This window comes from Mus caroli, unplaced genomic scaffold (assembly GCF_978045245.1).
Source record: "Mus caroli unplaced genomic scaffold, Mus_caroli_1 scaffold_2, whole genome shotgun sequence".
NCBI lineage: Eukaryota > Metazoa > Chordata > Mammalia > Rodentia > Muridae > Mus > Mus caroli.
Window position 1 is genome coordinate 64,472,196 of NW_028227257.1, and position 20,440 is coordinate 64,492,635.

Consider the following 20,440-nt stretch of genomic DNA (forward strand, 5'->3'; position numbering starts at 1 on the left):
GTATAATTTGATGGACCAATCCTGTCACTTCCCAAAAGTTTCCTTGTGTCTCTTCATTGGCTCTCCTTCCCTTCGTATGTGCCCTTGGGCCACTACTGATCTGCTTTTGGTCATAAGTATTTGTTGGCATTTTCTCGAATTTACATATTTGAAATTATACAGGGGTCTCATGTTCCTTTGTGTGTGGCTTCTTCCCTTCAGCATAATAGCACAATGACCTTGAAATGTAACATCCAGCAGGCTTCAGTGGTAGATTCCTGTGTGTTGATGGGTAGTATCTCAGTAGTATACAGCACAATTTGTTTATCTCCTCATATTGTTTCATTTTAAGGAAGTAATTAGGTAAGCAGGGGTCAAAGGTTGGACCCCTCCACTCTTCATTACGTTTACATTTTATTTTTAGTCCTGTGACTGCACATGTGTGTAGGGGGTAGATGCACATGTAAGTGCAGGTTTCTGCAGAGGCCAGAAGAGAGAGTTAGTCATCCCAGAGCTGGAGTTACAGACGATTGTGAGCTGCCTGACCTGGGTGCTAGGACCTGAACTGCTGTGACATCACTCCATCCTCCCCTGTATCCCACACTTTATTTCTATAGTGTCACTTTCCTCTCCCAATGTGTCCTATAAGGTAATGCCTTTGAAACTTATGACAGACCAACCTTAAGAACAATCTTGAACTTTGAGAGACTTAATATTCGTGATGGATTCTGTTATCAAACTTTAAATATAAACCTAGAAAGTTCATATCCAAAGATTCATTTATTTGATTAGTAAATTCAGTATCTAGGTAATAGGAGTGGGGTGTGTGTGTGTGTGTGTGTGTGGTGTGTGGTGTGTGTCGTGTATCTCTGTAACTTTTCTGGGATTACTTTTGGTTCAAGTTTTGGAAAAGGAAATAGCTTAGCCTAGAATTGCATTATGATGTGATACAATTGAGCATAAGAAGGATTAATTTTAGCAATAAATTTCATCTATTTTTAGTAATGCATATCTTTATAGTGTAAACAATATAAACCCTATATACCAAGTGCTTCAAGTACATATGCTATCCATATGTAAGGTGTTATGATATCACTAGTTAGGGGCATTAAAATCACATTTTTGCGAATCAATTTGGAAGAAAACTACAGATATATTCTAATTCAACTCCTAACTAGGCTTGTGTGTGCCTTTCAGCGTGCTCCGTGGTATTGGGAGGGATGGGGAACTCTTTTCATTATTTGTTCACTTTTTTGAGATGTCCTTTACATAGTAACAAATTACCCACACAAGGGTACGCCTATTATTCCTTAGGATATATATTCCTACTATCACACAACCATCGAAATGGTTAATTTTAGAATATTTTACCACTCCAAAATGAATTCCACACCAATTAGCAGTGATTTCCCATCTAAAGTACTTTTAAGAGGCCCCGTGTCTGTGTTTCTTTAGTACACAGGCTGTGTGCAGATGAAGCAACTTGTGATATCTCAGATTATTCTTATTAAGCAGATTAATTATTTATTTCCCCAGAGTTAGTACATAAATACCATGTATATTCATTTGCATGACATTATAAATCATATCTGCTTGTTCTCAAATCATGACACTGGACTTTTAAAACACCAAGCTGAAATGGGGTGTCTAAGTGCATAATTACTTCCTTTAAAATGTTAATGATTTAACTTAGACATTTCTTAAACAGAAAGTTAGAGTTCTACTGGGAAACCCTGATGTGCTAATATTCTTCAAAAGAAAAAAGAAGCTATACTTTCCTAATAATGAATAGGCTTTAAGCTTGGCATTAGTTTTTAAAAAGTAATCAGTTAATCAAGTGTGGAATGGAAAGCCTGTATTCTCAGCACTTAGCAGACCAAGGGAGGATTACAAGTTTGAGGCCGTTCAAGGATATACTGGGAGACCTGTTATATTAAATAAATAAATAAATAAATAAATAAATAAATAAATAAGGGAGTGGAGAGATGTTTCCGTAAGTTAAGAGTGCTTGTGGCTGTTGCATAGGATCCAGGTTTGGTTCCCAGAATCCATATTAGCAGCTCACAGTTACCTATATCTCCAGTTTTAGGGGCTCCACCCAGCCTCATATACATACATACATGCACACAGACACATAAATAAAATTTAAAACAAACAAATAAATAAAAATACCCAAACTAACTACCATCTTCATAATGCCATTTTTTTCCCCTACATGCAGCCATGATGGCCTCCTGAGAGTCTCCTCCAGGAGCTGTTGATTGACATCTCAATGAAGTTGTCTTAGGAAATAGTTTTAAAAAGATGGCTGGCTTTGCTCTTGACACAAAGGCTTGTTGTAGAAGTTTGGGTGTATTATTTAATAATACTAACTTCAAGGTTGTACTTTTATGAAATGGCCTATTATTTTCACTTTATAGTAACAGGTATAAAGTAGAGATAATGTTTTAAAAGTCTTTTGTGGGTCTCCTTGAACTGATATCTGCTGTTATGCAGTCAGAGAGAAACATAAACTTAAGAATCCAAACTCATCAGCTGTCTTATATTATAAAAAAAACTGTCCCCATTTCTTTTTTTTTCTATAGCAAATACAACAGTGAAGCAAAGACCTCTAAAAAAGAAGTGTAATAACTTCTGCTACAATTAAATTTGCTTTTAAATTGTTTCAACAAATTGTATTATTGGTGGATAATATTTAATTGAATACTGTGGTATGCCAAAACTGACAGTATGATCCAAAATTCCGTGGTTATACTGTAACATGCACTCTCGGTACAGTAAATACAAACTGGAAGCAGAATAATCATGGTCTCATGTCAGTAAGAAACTGTTTACAGTTTATTGTATAGCAGAGTGTTTTCTTAGGTAGGGAATGCTTCTTGTAAATATAAAGGCCATATCTTTTCATGAAAGACCTGTTGATTCCAAGATGTTAGCCAGCTATCTTTACTAAAACACTTTAGAATGCTAAATATAGTCCACTTCAGTTAAATATGGATGTTTTAAAAAAGAAAATCCCAGTTAGTCTGCAACAGAAGGACATTTTGTGTGACAATATTTTGCATGATTAAAAATTTAAACAGAATAACAGCTATTTATATTTACAGTTACATGTGAGTAATTACTAAAGCAGACAAAATACTTAGAGCATAATTTAATAATGTTTTCCTCTAGCAAAGGTGCCAAAATTGTTATTTGCATAATTTTCACAATTTGTACTGAAACAGCTAAGGGAAACTGGGAAGCCATGCCTCCTCAGCCCCCTTTTCTTCTTCCTTGGGAAATAGGGGAGGAGATTCATGGGTCATAGCATCTCATTTTTGCACAATTTTTCATAAACACCAAACCCCTCATGTCAAAGCCTCAGGTGAAGGAGACAAGATCCATTCATACTTTCCCTTTTGGGGTCTTTTTCAATGGTCAGTCCCAGCTCAACTTCAAGGCTCCTAATTATAACATTTACCAGTTCAAAGATTAACCTCGGAGAGGGGCATTCTGGGCTGGTGGTAACTTGATCAGCTTGGTCCTCTGTGGGTCCCTTGCTCTGGCTCTTTGTATCACAGGAGGGAGATGGTATCTGGCACATTCCTAGGATGACTGGAAGATAGCAGCCTCTGCATTTAGGGCTGAAAGATTGTGAACTCTGTTAGCTGAAATGCCACGCTGGGGAAGCCAGGCAGACATTAAAGCAGCTTCAGCCGGAGGTAGTGCAGCGCAAGTAGAGTCAAATTCGAGAGCTGGGACCCGAGTGGACATTTGTCCCTGCTTCCTACCTTAATAAAAGCTGAGAGTTAACTGTGGAAAAGGGCATTTGAGAGGTCACTAAAAATGAAGCATGGGAGTGCCCAGAAGGGCTTTATTGTGATGACTGTGAATAAGTCCTGAAGGTTCTTGGTACATTCCTATGTACTTATCAGGTAACACAACAAGTACGTGCTTTTAGCCTACATCACAGAGATTCTGCTGAGCTGTAATGGCAGAGGAGCATGCATCCCACTGGATTCAGCCAGTATTCTCTAAAGCTTTCTGTGGGAGATTTAGGAGAATAAACATTCTTTCGTAAGTTAGTCTAACATTCGTAACTGAGCTGTCTATATGAGCGCACGCAGGCGCGTGTGCACACACACACATACACATTCTCTCTCTCTCACACACACACACACACACACACTCATGCACCCCACATCTATATATTCCAGAGAAGAATGAATGAAATGTATATATATATATATATATATATATATATATATATATATATATATATATATACACACACACACACACATATATACTTCAAATGAGAATAACCAAATGAAGTGGAGAATAGACCAAACATCTTGCCAGCTTCCCTTCACTTCTGCTATAAAGGATTAGGAGTTTCAGTCAATAAACAAAGCCCTTTTATGGCTCCTAGCGGGTAAATTGAGGGGACTGATTTGGTCAAGGACCAGTACGAGGATGTTTCTGTTCAACAGCTAACAGGATTCAACATGCTATGGAAAATACAGGCATGCAAAACTATACTCCGACACTCACGTTGCCAGCTAAAGCCTAAAACACAGCCACATTTACATATGTGTCCATCTGTCTGTTTTTACACTTTATTTTTCCAACCAGTGGGTGAAGTGGTTTTCATCCAAGCTGCAGTCTGATTTTTTTTCCCTCACCCACCATTTCTCATTCTATCCTATAGATGCATATTTTAAAGTGTGTGCTATTTGTCTCTGGACAAGCATTTGCATAGACCTTGCAGGGACCTGCCCTTTCCTCTGGGAAGTTGAGCCACCTCTGTGGATCTGTTCACTCTGCAGCTGCCCTCACCAGCTAGAGTATCTCAGGATGTCTCCTGAGCAGTCCATAGACCCGGGGGTCTCATCCTGTGCCCCCACGTCTGGCCTGAGCCATGCTGCCACAGTCACAATCCGGAGCGAGCCAGCGGGGTGAATGGAAGTGCTTTGGCTCTCTACAGTGGAGAGCCTGCGTAAATCCTGTGTAAATAGAGAGAGGACAACAAAGCCTGCGCCCCCGCGGCTCGGAGCTTCTCGAGCCATTTGGGGCTGAATTTGCTAAATGCTGCTTATACCGCCTGAGAAGTTGAAGAGAAAGGACCATAAAATCCCCTCTCTTTCTTTCCCTTTCTGTTTGTCCCCCCCCCCCCAAGGGGGGAGGCGGGAGGGGAGGGTGTTCAGGACCAGGGAAGCCGAGGTAAGCCTATGAAGGCTTGTTTTTTCAGTGCTCTTTTGAGTGTGAAAAAGGTGGCCTGGGTCACTGTCCCCTCTTTAATGTCGGAAAACCCACACAGTTAGTAAATGTTGCATGTAAACGAAAGCGTTCATTCCCTTCTGCTTCCTTCCTTGCTGGTGGACCGTGAACTAGTCACTTGAAAAAAAAATCACAGAAAATGTTCACTTGAACATGTCCAGCCGGCTAAGCCCAGCAGGAGAGTAAGAGAGATCGGTGATCAGTCGCTCCCTGCTGCCCTGGCTTTCCCTGAATTTCTGGCTGTACTCACCACCCCCAACTGTACTGATGTGAAGAAAAAAAAAATAATAAATTGCTTGTGGACTAACGTTGACTTTGCTGATAGTTCTTGGAGAGCAGCTTTTGCAAGGCTATATTCCGAGATAGAAGCAGACGGAGCTTCCCCTCCTCTTCTTCCTTCTTATTTGAAATCTTGGTACTGTTTTCTCAGTGGGAGGCCCTAAATTAAACTCCTAGAAAGACCCCCACCCAACCGGCAAGAAAATATCTTTTGACAGTTAGTACATTTTAATCCTGTTTTCTAAGTACTATATTGAGAGGGAAAAGGAGTCAGGAAAGGATAGAACATTCTACAGTCTACAAAATCCCGATCCCGTGTGGCATTCACAGGGCTTCGGGGTATTTACTTTTTAGCCACACTGCTCTATTACCCCACAGTGATGTGCCTCCCTTGCTGCTAGCACCTCTCTTTCCATTGGAATAGGGGCAGGTGTGAGATGGGGGGGCACCAGCTTCTCTACAGACAATCCATGTCATGTGTCCTAGCATACACACTCTCTAGGAAGGACCAAGCATAGATATACACTGAACCAGTACCCCACCAGGGCAGGGACAGTGGAGTGGGGAGCCCCAGGGTCACTGAAACCCTTTCATGAGCGTTATTCTTTCAAACGGGGTGTCCTCATCTCAGATCTGGTGGGGTTTGCTGCTAGTGCTTGGGGCAAGAGGAGAGTAGAGCAGAGGCTCCCTCTCAGACACTGCCTTTGTGAGAACAGAATTGAAAACAGAAGTAAGAAGAAATTGCTGATTAAGTCAAAACACAGAACCCAACGCTGGGACAGGACTTAGGAGCACCTCTAAAAAAGAGACCCCTCTTTCGCTAGGACTTGGAAGCTGAATAGGAACTTGCTAGCAAAGAGTAGAAAGTTGGAGTGGGGATAAAAATGAAGAGAAAGAGCACACCAAAGCAGCAGGACAGAGTAAAGGGTTAGCATCTTCAATGGTGCCTTGAAAATGTAGCCTTATAGATACTCTTGTTTTGGGGAAGATATGCACCTAATTATTTCTCGGCTCAGGTTTCTCTCTCTTTTTGTGTTATTAAGGAATTGTGTGTATTTATTATGTTGAGAGAGATAAATGGCCATGCCATCCAGTTCTTGTAGAGGTCAGACTGTGGGAATTACTTCTCTCCTTTTATGCTCTGAGTTTCATGGATCAAACACTGGATGTCAGACTTAGTGCTAGGTGTCTGTTCCTAATGGCCATCTTGCCAGCTCTTGAGTTTGTGTCTAAATTCATTGCCACACAATCTCTATCTGTAGTATAACGACAAATGAGTACCCTAGGCCGGTGTCCTGGAATTGAATTCTTCAGGGTCGAGGGATAATCCAGACTCTAGCTTCACCATCCTATCTTCTTGCTATTCCAGCAGAGCATAAGGGTAGGGGTGGAGGATGGACCATGGGCTTTGAAGGTCAAATGCTTGTATCAGTCACTTTCTGTGGTTTCTGACAAATGACTTAATTTCTTTGAGTCTTGGTTTTTCTCTCTGTAAAATAGAATAGATAACAGTAATGTGTCCATTCTTTCTTCCCTCTCCCCCCCTTTTTTGGGTGAGGATTAATTATGATTACAACATTGTGAGTACAAATAAAGATAAAAGTGTGGGGCTGAAGATAGTGAAAGTGAGAAGTGTTGGTGAATGGGGGGGGGGCATTGTGTATTGTCTGTCACAAGATACCAACATTGAAAACTCCTGCTGAAAAGAAATGTTTTGGGACTGTGTAAATGTGTGTATGCTCATTCAGTGGTCTGTGCCTACCTACAAAAAACAGTTCATCTACAAATACTCTGGCGCTTTCATACAAATTGCACCACTTTATAAGTGTTTATATAGACACAAGTACACATGCACACCTATGTATCTGTTTATAGTCACATATATCGTACATCAGCATCTGTGCTTACAAATGCATGTGAATGCTAGAAATGAGATGGTTGGAAGTCATTTATATCCATTTATCTGTTTGTTTTTTTGTCTATGTTATATAACAAAAATCTGTTACTGACCTTGCCAGGGTCTCCAGCTAGCCCTGAAAACTTAATTACAAAAATTCCAACTCTAGCCAGGTGGCACACATCTTTAGCCCCAGTATTTGGGAGACAGTGGCAAGTGGATCTGTGAGTTCAAGGCCAGCCTGGTCTACATAGTGAGTTATAGAACAGCCAGAGCTATACAGAGAAATGGTGTTTCATAAAACCAATAACAACCAACCAACTATAATCAAATTTCTGACTCTACATTGATTGTATGTGAAGCCTTCTCAGGCCTTGGTTGGCTTGCAAAGAAAAATATGCCCGCTTTCATTTTTGGCTAAAGTGGACCAACACTATTACTATTCCAGCTGTTTTGCCCTAAATTAATCCTTCTTCAAGATTTAGGCCCTTTTTTTGTAACCTTGGGCCTTCTTCGATGTGTGGTTGACAAGAGGGCTTAGATAAACTAACAGAGAAGTAAAAGCCAGTTCACAGTTTATGAGAAAGCCTGTAGTTAGCAGAGTGGACTTGGAGAAGTTAGGGATAGAATTAGATTTATTCTTGACCATAGAGAGCTTTGGAATCTTGGGCAAGGAGGTGATCTCATTGCATCAATGTTCCCTGGAAATCAGTTTGTGTTTTAAGGCATTGGGAAAGGAAACCATGAGAATTCTTCATTCCTGTGGTGTTAGATGCATTCTAATATATCACTGTGATTATTATGTCTTTTCTCCAAACTTTTCAATGGATATCTCATAAAAACCGACTTTAAGCCAAAGGAAACTGTGCAATATGCAAATGAAGGGAAGTGTGCATATTGCTTGAGTGGTTTTTATGACCAAGGATTTTAGGGATCACATTTTCTGATGGAGTGTTATCGAATGATCCTGTCGTGGGGTGCCCAGGTCTGGCTTCATTCACTGAACACCTATCAATGGATATGGACTTTGGCTTTTCTGGAATATTCAGTATTCCTCAGGATTCCGCAACCTGAGCCTCAGCTACTCACATTGCTCACCTAGACAGGTGCCTCTGTATCTACTAGGCAGAGCAATGCCTGTGCGCTGAGAATACTTAGCTCAGCCCTGACAAGAATATAGGATTTCCTTTAGAGCATAGATGTAAATCCAGCCAGAGATGTTCTCATAATACATCAGAGTCTTAAACCAGCAGAAGGATGCAGAGATTAGAGGAGGCCTCCAGACAAAAACAGTGGTAGCAGCCTAAGGGGATATTCTCAGAGCTATGCAGCTGAAGTGCGCTTCTTAGAGCTCATACTGATGGGCTCCACAAAGAGTACTTCCTATCACTAGGTCTTGGGTGCATCTGGGATCTGCCTGTTTCTTAGCTGACACCTAAGCTGATGCACTTCAATTGAGGAGTCAGTATTACAGTTGTTTAACAGGAACATGAGATGATCATGGGAGCAGCCAGGATCCAGAGCAGACCAAAAACCCACTCTAATCTCTGCAGAAGGCCCACATACAGTCACAGTTATTCTCCAAATCACTCCCCCCTAATTGTGCAGTAGTAGAGTACTCTTCCTGGGGTACATTTAATTTCAAGTCAGGGTATTCAAAGAAGTGCCCTGTGCCAGTGATTTGAGAAGATTGCTCAGTGAGAAAAGGGCTTACTGAATGAACATGAAGACCCAAGTTTGTGTTTCTAGCACCCACATAAAAAACGGGACACACGTCTGCATCTCAATGATAAGGAGGCAGCAGGCAGAGGCAGGATGTCCCTGTGGCTTGTTGACCATCCAGTTACCAAAGCTCCAGATTCCAGATGCAGTCAATGACCCTATATTAAGACTGTGTATGGTGGAGGGCTGGTGAGATGGCTCAGTGTGTGAGAGAGCTGCCCGGCGAACATGTAGACCTGAGTTAGGATCCTCAGAAGCTGTATACAAAGGTAGGGATGGCTGTGGCTGCCTGTCATCTGTGTACTGTGGAGGGCAAGGACAGAAGGCTTACTGGGGCTTGTTAGGCACCAGACTGGCTCCAGGTTCTGTGGGAGTCAGAGAATAATAGTGTAGGACACCCAAGTCCCTCTCTGCACAACAGATATCCTTGTATGGATGTGTGCACTCCCACCACACATGCACATACTTCCTGCCTCGACCCATGCAGACACATGCATGTACATTCACTCTCTCTCTCTCTCTCTCTCTCTCTCTCTCTCTCTCTCTCTCTCTCTGTCACACACACACACACACACACACACACACACACACACACACACACACACACGGAAATAAAATTAAACTAGCTTTAAGGTGGCTCAGTGGGTAAAGAAACTTGCCATATAATCCAACAACCCAAGTTTGATACCTGGAGACCATGTGGTAGAAGGAGAGAGCTGACCCTTACATGTGACTCCTACATGCACACCACAACACATGCAAGCAGAGAATCAATGCCAACCTTTATGCATAAGCAAACCCCCCAAACTTGTTGTAAATGCACTGTCTTGAGCCCAGGATATTTTGATTCAAAGAATCTAGAATGAAGCTTTGAGATCTCCACCCTCAGCAATCTCCCTCACGGTCTGGTTTACTCAAAGTCTATGCACCCACTGGCCTTGGGTATTCCTTCCCATGTTTATAAATATTATGTCTTACTAATGTATACCCAATCTGAATATCTTACACAAAATTATATCTTCACCTTGGTCAAAGGGTTAGTAACTCTCAAATGGAAATAGACAGCATTTTAAAAAGTTTTTTCCTCATCATCAGAGATGAGTATTTGGTAGCTATAGTCACTCATATAGGCCCTAGGAGCACTAAGGTCTCTTTCTCAAGGAATGATGTTCTTGGAGTGTTTAGAAGTAAGTGTGTGCATGCAAGCAATTTATCAGCCATGAAGAATAGCCCTTAGGTACTCTGTGGGGCCAGTTCCCCCCATGTGACCATTGTCAGAGAGAGGAAAGAGCTTTGAGTAAGTCCTTCAGTCATTTGCCTTGCCAGCAATGGTCCTTTTGTTGTAGTTGTGCACCTAGGCGGGACATAAATAAGGAAGAGACAATTCTTTTTCTGGAGGCTGCTACAGTACTGAATGGTAACTTCAGGGGTCGATGTGTGCACTCTCCAGGATCCCACCTCCTCTAGCACACCCATTGTGCTGGTGTAGACATCCTCTTCAGTACACTAACTAGATTAATTCACAGCCTTGAAACAAGAAGGCAATATCCAATGTTAACAGGGGCTTAGCTCCAGCAGAGGCCTGCACACATTTAGTTTAGCTTTAGAGCACACAGTTGCCTTTCAAACATTTTCTTTATTTTGCTCTTAGCTCTTGGTACTTGACTTGGTTCATAGTCCACAGGGGGAAAAACTGATGGTATTTATTGTCTTCGGGAAAGAAGAATTCCTCCTTTTGTAGAGATATAAACACTAGCATCAATGTCTTCTATCCATGTACATTATGAAATGGTCAAACTTAATAAAAAAGTGTCCTGTTGAGTATCTACACATTAATATAAAACCAGACGTGTTTTTGTTTATAATTATTTATGACACCGATCTAAATTCAAGTATTTCATAACATTTTTATGAAATGGACTGCTTTCTATTAAAATTCATGTAATGCTTCTCCTCCTCCAATTTAAGTCAGTCATCAAAGCAAGCTCATGCTAGCAACAGTTTTTTTTTTTCCTGGAACTAAACATAGTGAATCATATAGTCTGAGGGTGTTATCAGCCCCTTTCCTTTTAAACAAGAGAAAAGGCCCCGCAGAGTCACCACCTCTCGTTTTTTTAAGGTCATTGATTGGGTTCAAAAGGCAAATGCCTTTCTTCGTTGAACTTCCTTCAATTAAGCCATTAACCTTTTGCAATAAGTGTATTCAAAAATCTATCAAAGAAAGCTAAATGAGATTTTAACAAAATCCTGACAATTTCAGCTTAAACATATACACAGAAACCATATGTGCTTAGGAAGAAATATATACACACAGGCATTGTTTACAGAGTGTGTTTTTCTATTTGGAAGACAGTGAAAGAAGAGTTATTCCATACATAATCTGAAACGTGCGTTCAGAGAGTCACAGAGACGGCACAGTCAGAGACAAAGATATCTCTATCCACAGTGTGGGGACAGACAGACCGACTGACTTCAAACTTGGACTTGCAATGTGAATTTTTTTCCCCTCATCTCTGGGTACTGCTTTTCGAATATGCCTCAGGCTACAGAACAGCACCTCAGATCCCCAAGGCCCACTGCCTGGCTCCTAATAGCCGCTCTCCATCTGTGTCACATGAGCAGCTGATGAGATCGCTCCAGTGTCTGTATTTTGGAGAGCACATCCACCCAGGTGAAAAAGCTGGGGTTGCCAAGGAGCAGTCAGAAGCCATTAGTGTAGGGGAGAATTTGCCTTGCAGCAGTTCCTTGGCACAGTGGAAAGTGTGTGCACATGTCTCCATGCAGGCTTGGGCATGTGTGTGCTTGAGTGTGTGTGTGTGTGTGTGTGTGTGTGTGTGTGTGTGTGTGTGTGTGCGTGCATGCAACTCCCAGTTAGATGTACATGGCTGTGCTAGGAAGGTCAACAGATAGAGATTAGATTCTATATATCCACTATTCAAAAGCCAAAGGATTTTTCCTTTTCCTGCCCACATATTCATTCTTTGACTATTGGCTGGGGGGTGGGGGTGGAGGATGGAGAATCTCCTGCACTGTGTGCATGTGTCCCTCCTCTGTCTATGTCTCTGTTTATCTGTCTCTGTCCCTGTCTCTGTCTTTCTCTCCCCTTCTGTGGTGCGCTCTCTCTCTCTCTCTCTCTCTCTCTCTCTCTCTCTCTCTCTCTCTCTCATAACAGAAGGCAAAGAAAAAGAGAACAGCAACTTGGGGGTCATGCTCTACTGTTTGGGCAGATGGAAGGGAGCTGCTTTGCCTTGGGGCAGGGTGGCTGTAACGAAGTGGCCTGTCAGTCTGTAAATAGTGAGGGTCATCCCTTCCATGTGATGGAGGGGATCGCATTGCAGTGAAAATGGAAATGTCAATAAAATTAATCTGCTAGCTCTTTGCTGTGGTTTTTCTGCTACTCTGGTCAAAGAAGGTTGAGAGTTTTTTTTTTTTTTTTTTTTTTTTTTTTTCTCAGTGAGATAGCGAAAGGAACAGGTACCAGGAAGGCCATGAGGCAGGCTCAGAAGTTCTAAGGCCAGTACTCCAGTGGGCAGGAAGTCTGGGTGGAACACCATTTGGGAGGAGGGAGGAGGGCTGGGGATTTGCTGGTGGATCTGCTGCATTCCTCCGGCAGCTACAGAGTGCCCAGCTCAGGCTACATTGAGCACACAGTTTATTGTTTTAGGCTTTCTTGGACAAGGTTTTTACTTAGCGTGGGATTTATGGCATTTACTGCTAATGAATGTCTATTCTTAAATTACAAAAAAACCCATCTCAGCGCAATTCCCAGATGTCCTTCCAGGACCCCAGCTTCTTAAACACCAGCAGGGAGCATAAACTCTCCACTTCTCTGTTTTCCTCTTTCGTGTGGCTTCAGGCTAATGATGTGCAAGGAAAACACAGCCATCTATAAAGCCCCAGTGCTGTCCCCGTATTCTTCATTTATTTTGCATTTGATTATGCCACAAGTCGGATCTTGTTTCTTTCCTTTTTTTAAAGTTATTAGTTCAAATATTAATGTAGGGATATGGCATATATTGCTACTCTTGATTGATGCCTTCCCAAAAACAGGAAGACGTGCTCGTATGAATTTTAAGAAAGTAGGGGTCCTGCAATGCCTTGCCAGAAGAGTTTCAGATACATAATTTAGATGCCCTCCAGGCAGGCTTTCAAGGCATTTTTGCCGGAGGGCAAGAAAAAATAACTCTGACTGTTAAAAGTAAATGATTTTTGCTAATGCACAATTAATGCCAGAGAAAAAGCACAGAAGAGAAAGATGTTGATAAGAAGTTCTGATTAAGTGAGCACCCTACCTTGATGTGTGTCTTTTTGTCTGCCCCTGCTGCCCCCCCCCTCACAAGGATAATGATCAGTGGTGCAGAGAGCTAAAAAGTTTTCATGTCATGCAAATGCGGAACTCTGGGTCATAGGAGGAGCATGTGTATGTGTGAGTTTAGGAGGTGACAGTTCTGGGAGGAGCTGAGCAGGCAGTGCGTTATGTGCAATCAACAGTGACACAGCTACTGTCACCTATGCAGGCAGCCTAGAATATATAGACTACAGAACATTTAACTTGATTACCCGGCAGTCTGTGCTCACTATGGGCATGGGGATGTGTTTCTACCAAATGGGCTTTCTCGTAGTGGTTTGCCCACACTGGATTCCATAATTGACAAAGAGCTACCGCTCTGTGTCAAGTACACAATTATAATTGAATTAATGATATGGGCGAGTGTGAGACACACAAAATTAACATTTGAAGAGGCCTGGCTTAATTTTGTCTTTTACATATTTGTGTCTCCAATTATACTTTAATGAAAGAGAATATACCCCCTTAATGGATTTCTTTCAGAGAGCTCAGCTAAGCTCACCATTAGCCTGGCATTGTTGGTGGTACCCTCACTATGCTGCCTCTAATGGATCTTCATTTCTTCCTGTTAGGCGATGGATTAGACAACAGCGTAGCTTCACCTGGCACAGGTGATGATGACGATCCAGACAAGGACAAAAAACGCCAGAAGAAAAGAGGCATATTCCCCAAAGTCGCGACAAATATCATGAGAGCGTGGCTCTTCCAGCATCTCACAGTAAGTTACCATAAAAGACATTTTAAAATCACTGAAAGTTGTTTTTTTGTCCTTTTGCTAAGTTTTAGCAAATCACATGGTCTCGCAAAGGGTTAGTTTTGGTTTTCGTTTGAGTTCCGTCCTTCTGTTTTTCTTTCTCTCCTTCCTTCCTTCCTTCTTTCCTTTTTTTTTAAACAAAAAGACAAGATTGCCTGCTTTCTGTTGGGATCTGGTGACTTGTATAGCGGTCACATTTTGTCAACCATTGCCATCCAAACAGTAAACTCTAGAAAGGATCAGGGTTTTGTCTTAAGAGGCCAGCAGTAGACCTTATTCAAAATGGCCTGAGACTCTCAATAACATATATGTAAATGTTTACTGGGTTACAAGATATGAGCAACTTCGGACAATACAGTTTCAACCAGAGGAGAAGGTTGTGAAGAGCCCATGAAGTTGTTAGCACTACTGAACCTCCTGCTAACCAGCGCTGTGCTTCTCCATATGTAAACCCAGCATCTTGGCAAATGCATAACCAAGCTCAGCCCACTGTGTTGGCCTGAAAACACTGTGTGTGAATGTGTGTGTGTGTGTGTGTGAAATGAAGAAGGGTTAGAGGCATGCTAATGCCTTTGTAAGGTTGAAATTAAGAATTCTCTTTTAGCTGTTTAAGTCCATTACCTTAAAAGCTAGTCCTTTTCACTTCTGGGAAAAGATGAATATGTGCAATGGCCTTAGAGTAACAATTCGTGTCGCCATGTTTGCAGTCAGTTTAATGTGTCAGTACATACTGTTGACTCAAAGACTATCATGATGAAAAAGTGACAGAGGAACTATGCATGCTTCTATTTTCCTGTCTGTTTGGAAATTCTTGGGAAGTTTCTGAGGATGTGTCTTGGCCTACCATTGTTTCCAGGCCATTCTATCTACATGATGGCTTAGTAACAGAGGAAGTAGCCCGATGAAAGCTGAAGGTCCTCTTTGGTTATCTGACTTGTGTGTCAGCATACTGAAGGACATTAGTTACAGTGTTGTAAGTGTAGGTAGGACAAGGTCCCGCTCTTGTTCATGATGATGACTGTCAGTCTGCTCTTCTCACAGAGGGACAGAGGGCAAGGGGTGGAGTGTTGGTAGGGAGGAAAAAGTGATGGATTCATGTTTCTAAATCAGACATTTTGATGTAAGGACCTTAGTACCAAACTGAGGTGGATCGATCCAGCATGTGGTGTCTGGATCAGCTCAGGGTACCAGCAATGTTTCCCTGGTAGGGGTTTTTCTTGCCTCACAGCTATGGCCATTTCAAAGGTCAGGGCCCTGCACTGACTTGGCTCAGAGGAATTAGACGGAACATGCGTCTCTGGGCTGATTACTTAACCAAAGACAAAATAATGAGTCCTAAGCAAATACTGACTAATTGAAAGGGCTGTAAATCCATTACATATTGGTCAGGGATAATCAGGAGTATTTAATCACTTTTATCTATTCAGGAGCACTGAAGCTGCAACGGCAAAGCCCTCAACCTTGCCGTGTGCTTATTATTCTCATCATTATCAAAATTACTTCACAGCTGTTCTTTGCTACATCACCTCAGCTGGAGACTGGCTAACCTGTAAAATGTTTTTAATTTGGAAGTCTAGTGGGTGTGAGAGGAGGGCTTCCTTGTTTCCACCCCGAGGTTTGTTGGTTTAAGTAGCTGTAGGTGCTAGGAAAGAAGGGAGTTTCCTCAACAGGCAAGCTGCTTCATCCTGACCAGCTCATCTGGTTGGTTAGCTGCTTCTGGGCTCCCTTACAATTATGTCTTTCTTGGTTGAAATTAGACATTTCCACAGTTGCTTTGCAATCAAGCATCTATGTGCATGTGTTTCCAGTCTCTGCCATGAAAACCAATGTCCCTTGGTGAATGTGGCTACTCTAAACTCAGAAAGGGAAGCAGAGTCTAGATGGTCAAGTCTAGCTGTCTGAGCCACCAGTTCTACATCCTTTCCACCTGTGAAGGGGACTTTGCTCAGGTCTTTTCAGCTTTAGCAGTTGCGTAAAGACCTCAAAATGTCTGTCATCAGTACATTCAAAGTCATGATGGTGATGGGTTATGGAGAAGACAAGTCTGTCTTCCTTATCTGTCTGGAAAGCCACTGGCTTCTCTGGCCTTTCAAAATAGGGAGGGCTCCCTGCTCAATCTGTGAATAAATCTCATGGGAAGCCATCACGAGCTCTCGTTGGGTTTCTTGCTTTGACCTGTCATGGATTCATTTCTCACAATACACTGCAGCTGCCCCATCAAACACAGCAAACACCTGAACATGATCTCTCGCCACTTGCATGTCAACTGTGTTACAAACCCACCGTCTTTGTCTCGTAAGAATGTTTACCTAGTTAAGTACACAGAGACATTGTGCAGAAGTCTCTATACCACTAAAAATTTCCATGAATGCTTAGGAGGAAAGAAAAAAAAGGATCAAAAAGACATTCAGAGTCTAGGAATCAGGAGCACTTCATTTCAACTTCTGATTTCCTCTGGCAGTGTGATGCTCAGTTTAGCCCATTAAGTTATCTGGCTTTTTCTTTGCTTAATTTTTCAAATGAGAGAGCCACGTCACAGCCTCCATAGGTCTCTTGTCTGTAACTTTTGCATTTGGATTCTGCCCAGGGCCCTTCAGCAGAGCAATGCCCCCAGCCCTACAGTCACCTAGCTACTTCCTTCTCACTGCTCACTGTCTGCTTTCTGTTTCTTCTCTCCATGATCTTCTTTCACAGATTGCTTTTCTTTCATGGCTTCTTCCTGCTGGCTTTGTCTCCCATCTTTCTCTCTCTGTTTCCCTTCAGACCTTTTTTTTGCACCTCCCTTGCATCTCAGAGAAATTCTCTCTGGCTTTTACTTTGAACATGTTTTCTCTCTCCATCCACGCTTCACCCCCACCGCAGAGAGGAGGCCTAGTAACTTTGATGAGGATGGTCTTGTAAAACTTTTACTTTCCAATCTTTAATGAGCTGAAAGATTTACTCAGCTGTAATTCTGAGCTCAGAAACCAAGAATAGAGCCCCCTAACTAGCGACATGTTAATTTAGACCTCTTTTCTTACTTGCAGTAACAGGCAGAAGGGAGTCCTTGGAAATAGGGATGCCCCGGTATATTTCTCTGTCATTTAATGAATTTCAACATTCAAAGTGAAATGGTGGCTGGAACTCACTGAAAATAGATGTGGTCTAAATTATTATTTCATGTAAATTTCTTTACATGTGTGGGATTCAATGCACATTCTTCCATTATCAGTCTCTTTAACATTATTTCAAACTGGTCTGTCCCCTTTTGTGCAGTGTGACCTGTTCTTGTAGTACAATAATCCCCGATGTACCCTTTTTTCTTTCTTTCTTAAAAAAGAAGCTAATTGAATTATCTCATTATTTTAATTTGTTAAGCAAATGTATTTTGCATCTCAGGATGTGTTCTTCTAGAAGAGGGCTGCAAAGGCTTTGCCCCCTGAATGGGCCATTGGCCCATTTTGACATTCATGCATTCATTAACTATCAGAACATAAAAGAACTCTGGGTGTATTTTTTTTTCCAAACACCCAACCAGCATGAAGCAACTTCTTCCAATAAGCCACAGGGGTCTCTCTACATATGTTCTCAACTGCAAGCTATTGTCACCTATTCTGAATACCTCAAAAGGCCGAGAGGAGGGAAAAAACTCAACTCAACAAAGGCCAACTGTAGCAATTGTGAAGTCTTAGTCTCAATATGACAAAAATCATTAACCTTCCATTTTCTAGGAAGAACAAATTCCAGTATAATTGTAACAGTTGAAACAGTCTCTCAGATTCCTATGAACCAAGGTTAGGAGAAATATAATCAATTTTCTGATCATTGATTACTTTGGAGAAAATATTTAAACTAAAACCAAAGTGGAATTTTGAAAATTGAGCTGTTTGATGAATCCGTCTCTGTGCTCAGAGCCTCGCTCTTTGAATTTGTTTACTCTGACGACGAAGGATGACTCTTCAGTTTCTAGCTGCCAGTTTTCATTATGTCCTTTAAAACAGTAGCCTCTAAAATGCAAAACTTTTACCGAAAAAACAAACAAACAAACCCAGATTTCCTCTTAGAAATTCAGTTAGCAAAGCTGTTGAGCTCCTGCGATCCTCTTCCGTTTTCAGATTGCCCTGCCTGGCTTATTCACCCTAAGACAGAGGAGATGGGAGAAAGAATCTGTTAGAATACGATTGGATTTATCAAAAAGTAAACAAGGAACAAAAGAAACAAACAAATGTCCATAGGGCTATCTCAGAAAAGGATATTCTCTTTATTAACACTTGGAGACTGTAAATTATAAAGGCAAGTCTTTCATTACAACTCTGTTTTACACTACTTTAAAGATATTTAAAAAAGAGATGGCAGTAACTTGCTCCCAGGCTGACAGTTTCTAGCCAAGAAGAGGCTCCTATACACCAGGCGTTCACGTTCAAGTCAGGTTCCTGGCACCTTGCATTGTCACTGGGAGAAATACCCCTGTGAATTGTGCCTATCATGTGAATAAAAAGAGAAGGTACTCACATGCAAGGACTTGGCTTACTCATACCAGTCTCAGTCTGAGAGCCTTCTCATTAGAAAACTGGATAAAGTCTCCACATAAGAGTGTGAGACCTCCCTCAGAGATACCTGTACTGCCTTAGAAGCCAGGAACAGCATATTGGGCAGTCTTCTTGAAATGTATGTTCTGATGCTCTTTGTGGGTGTGAGAGAAAGGGCTGAAGTATATGGCTTGGTGACTCCTTATCTATTGCTAGTCATTTTATGAGATTTGGTAAAAAAAACCCTAAGGTTTGATGATAAAAGTTTGCTTTAATGTATATCGACCCATGGAGGCAATGAAGCCTAGTTATGGGGAAATACTTGCAGGTCACGTGAGAGAAACATGTTTTTTTCTTCAGTTGGTTCATGGAGACCTATTGATAGGAAGAAAGTCATCTTGAATTTTCTGTTGTAAAGCTGGACAATGATGATGCACACCTTAATCTCAGAACTCTGGGGGCAGAGGAACACAGATATCTGCGTTCCAGGACAGCGAGGTCTACACAGAGAAACCTAGTCTTGAAAAACAAAAACAATACAATACAAAACAAAAACAACAGCAACCAAAAAAGTTCTATTGTACTACACACATACACAGTGGGGGTAAAGACACAAAAATCTATTATTTTGTCTCTTAACTAGTTCTCTTAATTTTAGGTCTACATGGCTTTTCTTTTCTTTTCTTTTCTTTTTTTGAGACAGGGTTTCTCTGTGTAGCCCTGGCTATCCTGGAACTCTCTCTGTAGACCAGTCTGGCCTCGAACTCAGAAATCCGCCTGTCTCTGCCTCCCAAGTGCTAGGATTAAAGGCGTGTGCCACCACTGCCCGGCTCTTTCTTTCATTTATCTTTCTTTTACAAGCTCTTTTTTTCTTTTCTTTTCAAGACAGTGTTTTGAAAACACTAACTCTGTAGACAGGCTAGCCTTGAAGAACTCAGAGACCCACCTGCCTCTGGCTCTGACATGTTGAAATTAAAGACATGTGCCATCACAGCTGGCTTTCTTTCTAAAATGAGGGAATACCATGTCCCAATTCAGCACATTGGACTTTAAACCACAGCACAGTACTTATTATACCTTAAATATTATAACCTCTGAATCTTGTTTTCCATATCTGTATGGGGATAATTCTGGACTCTCCTAATAGTTATTACAGAGATTAAATGAGACCCATGTGTGAAAGCTCTTAAATCTGTACTTGTTTCTTATAATAAATTCTTAATATAAAATAGCAGCCGTGTGTAGTGGCACACGCCTTTAATCTCACCTCTTGGGAGGCAGAGGCAGGCTTATCTCTGTAAGTTTGAAATCAGCCTGGTCTACATAGTGAGTTCCTTTTTACACCAAGAACTACATAATAGAGAGAACCAGACTCAAAAAAGTGTGTTTGTATGTGAGAGAAAGAGAGAGAGAAAGTGAGAGAGAGCTATGATTCTCATTTGAATCTAATTGGATGCAAGAAGTCTTGACCAGTGAATGAGCCTGGTCATTGATGTTACCACATCCTTTCTTGGCACTGTATGAGTATTTATATTGTGACATATAAAGCCCAATAGGGGAGAACATGTCTCAACCCACCTTTTAAAAGCTGTGTCAGCATTTAGTGGTCTTTTATGGATGATAGCTGGTAGATAGCATCAGAAGAAGAGAGCACTGGTGCCTAGCAGAGACCACCAGACCATGCTGCTGCT

General features: G+C 41.5%; 1 protein-coding gene across 8 annotated transcripts in view; it reads left to right on the plus strand.

Moving 5' to 3' along the window:
• Meis2 (Meis homeobox 2) overlaps positions 1–20,440 on the plus strand; it is a 209,309-nt gene that overhangs the window by 52,424 nt on the left and 136,445 nt on the right. For all 8 annotated transcript variants that reach the window (XM_029472954.2, XM_021181264.3, XM_085834572.1 and 5 more), the window contains one exon: positions 14,060–14,205. In XM_029472954.2, the coding sequence (XP_029328814.1) occupies positions 14,060–14,205 (146 nt within the window). The remainder of the gene's footprint in view (positions 1–14,059; positions 14,206–20,440) is intronic.